Genomic DNA, 4,986 nt, shown 5'->3' with positions numbered 1-4,986 from the left:
TGGCGGGAGCAGGACTACAGGGCCTGCATCGCCACAAACTTTGAGGGCGCAGTGGAGACAGCGCTGGCGCTGGCGCCGCACCTGTCACCAGGCGCGCTAGTGCTGATGGTCTCGTCGGGTGGGTGGTTGGGTGGTTGGGTGGTTGGGTGGCTGGGTGGCAGGTTGCTTTTGGTAAATAATGCGCACCAGGCGGGGACCACCGTTGTGTGGGACATGCTTGCGCATTTGAAGGGGCGGTCAGAGTGGTTCATTGTGGGTGTTGATGCCAGCCGATCCCCTGTGAACAACTTGCATGCCGCTCTGATCACTGCCTGCCACCCCCAGCCCTTCACACATCCACCACATACGCAAGCTGAAGTGGTGTCCCCACGCTCGCCGTTTTCTCCTCCACAGGCCTGGGCAAGCTGTCCTACCTGACACCTGATTATGCGGGACCCATTTCACAGGCGCTCACACTTGAGGTATCTCAGTGGATCAACCATGGGGCCGCATGCCGTACGGTCATGCTGCTGGCCTCATTCAAGCTCTGATTCATGAGAGCGTTGCTGCCCCACATTCTCTGATTTCGCTCTCTCATCAAATGTCGACCTTTGCGCCTGTTTTTGTCAGATGTTGGCACGCCAGGTCAACACTCACCCACATACACGCACACATACATGCAAAAGCACACACGATTGCTCACCGCACAATGGTGCACGCATCCCCGTCACAAACTCGCTGTTTCGCTGCGTGCGCAAAGGCGCTGCGAGAGGCAACGAGGCACTACAATCCAGCCAGCCCCATGCCTCAGCACAACACAACCAGCCCCGAATACTCAGTGTCGAAGGTATGATGCGGCCTTGTGCTGGGCAATTCATCTGCCATATGGCTGCTTCGAACAAAGGGGGTGCCGAGCAGTGCCGTTGGTTTGAAGGTTGGAATGACTGTGGCTGAAGCCTTGTCACACCTCATGTCGTCCACTCAGCATTTCACCTGCACATAGCCAACCAACATCTCAACCTGCATGCCGCGCTCGTCTATAGGCCGCCCTCAACCGCGCTGTGCAGCTGCTGGCGCAAGATGGGAGCCCTCTGCACATCCGTGGCATTGACGTAGCAGCTGTGTGCCCTGGCTGGTGCAGGACAGACATGGGCACGCAGGCGGCAGACCGATCAGCGCAGCAGGGGGCAGCGTCCATCCTCTGGCCTTATGAGCGCCGGGCGGAGATGCCTGATGGGGCCAACGGCTCTTTTACGCGGGATGGGGGCGCCCTCCCGTGGTGACCAGCCGCTGGCGGTCAAGAGGTTGCTTTAGGCCCAGGGAGCGGGCGGACGGCCAATGTTACCAACTTCCTGTTCTGTTAACAGAGCAACGTTGCACATGAGCAGGGCTTCAGCAGATAGAGGGACCCAAGCGCCATGTAGGGCGGTGATGTCAACGCACAGCGCAGGCATTGGAGTTTCATTTGTGTTGTAGGGCCAGGAATTTTCTGTGGCACGGCGACTTTCAGCGGACAGACCTAAGAATTGCAAGCTCACCAGGTGCCTTTATTTACAACAGTGATAGACCAAACATGGCTCCCCACAAACAGTGAGAGACGCAGGCAAATGATCTGTGTCGAGGTGTTTTTCCTGCCTCAATTGCTTGGCGTGTGGCAATGGCGAAAGTCCACTTGCAACCTGGGAGCTCCGCAAAAGCTATCTGGGACACGAATAGTCGATAGGACGACGGCAGCCAGAGACAAACCCGTCTCGGGTTGGGTCTGCACCAGCGCCGATACTACGTGCAGGTGCTACCTGGCTTTGCGTCACCACACCCTCTTTTGTTCTCATGTCTGCCTGCCTTGATTGCGGGCAAATGAATCAAGGCAGCAGGCCGCACGCCCCCATCCGCGCAGCACACCTGCTAGACTGGAGGCCCCCCCCTTTGCTGCAGCCAGGGCATTGACGTAACCACCATGTGTGCCGTCATTTGTGTGCCAGACTGACATGGAGACAACAGCTGCTGACGGGCCGGCAGAGCATTGGTTTTTGCGAAGGTGCGGCGTGCACTCATGCACTGCAGTGATCGCACACCACCCTGTTGTGAATTGTGCAGGGCCGTTCCTGACTCTGCTCTTCTGTCGCGTTACAAACCGTTAAGGTAAACATTTGTGAACGTCTTTATTATATCGCAACAAGTCGAGCTTGCTGAATCATCATAGGGTAGTACTTAAAAACCGTCGCAGGGCATACAAGAACGCAACACCAGCACAATAGACGCCGATTTGACATGTTGCGCCACTCATCAGAATTGATATCATGATAAAGCTCCTGCGGCTCTTGAGAAGCCGGTGCGTCTACTGTGATGTTGCGATTTGGCCCGCCTGGCAGGCAAGTGCGACTCCAAAATTTCCTGAACATTAAAAAAACGCAAAAAAATGCGATCACTGGTCGCAGGGTGCTCTTCGCGCCTCCGCCGGCGCTGAGCGCCATGGCGCACGAGTGCAGCTTGGTGCAGATCATGGAAGACAGGTGGATGTTTGGCAGCAGTGCAGTGTGCAAGGCACAGGCAGATAGTGATCAAGCAGCCATGAATGGCTGGGTGTCTTCCGTTTCCCCAGAGAGCCATGACCATGCCTGTGGAGCAAGCAGGAGCGGCTCTGACGAGCTGAGCTGGGCCGACAGCAGTGGCGGCGACGATAGCAGTGAGAGCGGAAGCGATAGCGGCATCGGCGACAGCAAAAGGGACAGCGCTGCGGTTTCACATTGGTCATCTGCAAAATGCAAGGCTTTGAAACCGGCAGCAGCTGTTTCAGCTGCCACCAGCAGCAACCCCGGCAAGGCAGCCGCCGTGTTGCTGCCGCCGCCTTCATTCCGGATCGCACCCGATGGCTCCCTGCGCCTCAGCACCCTCATTACCAGCCTTGCTGGCCGCCCCTGCCGCCTTGCGCTCAATGTGGGTGTCCCGCACACCGTGGCGGCGCAGTGGCAATCAGCAGCGGCGCACTCGGGTGGCGTGGTGCATTTTGATGAGGTCACGGCCAGCGTGATGATTGACGGCCAGGATCACCTGCCGCGGGTGGTGTACTACGGCAAGGCAGTTGAGGGGGGCGCGCTGATCGACCTGTTTTCGGGCGGGCGCCCGGTGCGCACGCGCATCACCCTGGACGAAGGAGCCGTCGGCAGCAGTGGTGCAGTTGCCAGCACGGTCGAGCCCGCCGACCGGTTGACATGCTTGCCGATCAGGCAAGCCAGTGCTACACCGCCCACCAGCAGCTCAACCAGCAGCAGCGCCGCCAGCAGCCCCTCTAGCAGCAGCGCGGCGCCTGGATGGGCAGTGCGCCCGGCGGCCGTCCACCATGCGCCTGGCGCAGCGCCACCAGCTGAGGCAGCTCGCGCCAGAGCCCGCCTCCCTGCAGGCCCCAGCGAAAGATGTGGCGGCAGTGACAGCTGCATTCCTTCAGCATGTACCGTAATCAGCAGCGGCAGCAGTGGGTTCCATCAGGGCGCCACTCATCAGCATGTAGCTGCAAACTTCACAGCAAATGGCTCTGCAGCCACCAGCAGAATCGAGCGCAACGGCTATGAAGCAGCCGCTGCCAGTGGCCTCTCGCCCCAGTGTCCAGGGAACAAGCAAGCGGAACCGCTGCAGCCGCCGTCATTCCAGATCTCGGCTGATGGCTCCCTGCCTCTCAGCGCCCTAATTGCAGGCCTAGCCGGCCGCCCGTGCCGCCTTGCCTTTGGGGGCCCCGCAGTTCCACCGGTCGCGGCGATGCAGTGGCGCTCAGCTGCGGGGTGCTCTGGCCGCGTGTTCTCGTACGACGCCGGCAGCTGCAGCATCCTCATCGCTGGTGAGCGGCCCCTGCCGCCCCTCATATACTACGCGCAGCTCACAGAGGACGGCGCGCTGGTGGACCTGGTGGCGGGAGGGGTCAGGGCGCGAGCCAGGGTCAGCCTGGACGTTGGCGCCGCCCGCAGCCGCAGCAGTGCCGGCGCAGGATTCAGCGCCGGCGGCGGCCTGGGGCGCAGCTGCATGGGCGTTGGGCCTAGCAGCGGTGGCAGCCTAGTGGCGGCTGCGGCGGTCGGGTCTGTCACGACTCTGGTTGCGGGGAGTGGCGGCAGCGCAGCCGGGCCCGGCTCGCTCAAAGCATTGGCAGCTGCGACCGCAGGCGAACCGCACCTTGCACCGAAGGGCGGGCTTCACGCCCTGCTGTCTGCAGCACCACACACCACACAAATTGCAGTCGGCAAGCTCAACCCTGGCAAACCCACGGCTGCGTGGTTTCCAGAGCCGTCCAGGGCAGGAAATCTTTGAAAGGCAGCTGCAATGCAGCTGCTGCCGAGATGATTCAAGATGTTGACTGCAGTGGTAAGAACCACTTGAACCCCACAGTTTGCACAAACTCAATCTTGTGTGTTGGCTGATTGTGACGGGAGTCACCTGAGCCTGTTTACAGGCTTTTTTGCATGCAGCATGCAATGCGCACGGGCGCTGCCTGCGAGCGGGGTGCCACATAACCCAACCAAACGCCCTCAGCGACCGCCAGCGCGGTCGTGAACGTCCTGACCCAGTGCTGGTGTGAGTGCACAACCAGCCGTGTAAATTTGATTATGATGTGCACGGACAACACCAAATGAGGCCCATGCAAAGTGAAGGTTGACAGGACTCGTCTACACTCACAGCAAAATAAAGACAGCGCAGCCGTCCGGCGAGGCCGCACAAACCTCCATCCACGCGCAGCTCGAGCTGTGGTGGGCCGGTCAACGCATCCTGCGCCGCAGCTGCTGAGGACCCCTGTCCTCCCTGCCGCATGCAAACGCAGCAAACGCCTCGCCGCCTGTGCCAGCCGTTGCAGGTGCCTCGCCCTGACGTCCGCCGGCCTCACTCCGCTGCGGGGGCTTGAATGGCCGCCTGGCTGCCGCCGCCCCGGCTGCGCAGCGCGCCGCCACGCTTCCGGCGCCTGCCGCAAACGCCGCGAACGTGTTGCCGCCTGCTTGCAGTGGGGCGTGACAGGCGGGCGGCGCG

At 61.0% G+C, this 4,986-nt stretch overlaps 1 protein-coding gene across 1 annotated transcript; it reads left to right on the top strand.

The window, feature by feature from the left end:
* Positions 1–2,451: 2,451 nt before the first annotated feature.
* On the top strand, positions 2,452–4,275 carry MNEG_7241 (hypothetical protein; the record flags this gene model as incomplete). The annotated part of the gene is made up of 1 exon (XM_014044286.1): positions 2,452–4,275. The coding sequence occupies one exon, from the start codon at positions 2,452–2,454 to the stop codon at positions 4,273–4,275; it is 1,824 nt and encodes a 607-aa protein (XP_013899740.1).
* Positions 4,276–4,986: the final 711 nt, after the last annotated feature.

This window comes from Monoraphidium neglectum (genome assembly GCF_000611645.1).
Source record: "Monoraphidium neglectum strain SAG 48.87 unplaced genomic scaffold scaffold01262, whole genome shotgun sequence".
Taxonomy (NCBI): Eukaryota; Viridiplantae; Chlorophyta; class Chlorophyceae; order Sphaeropleales; family Selenastraceae; genus Monoraphidium; species Monoraphidium neglectum.
The sequence above is the reverse complement of the archived record's forward strand: the minus strand, read 5'-3'. Positions and strand labels throughout refer to the sequence as shown.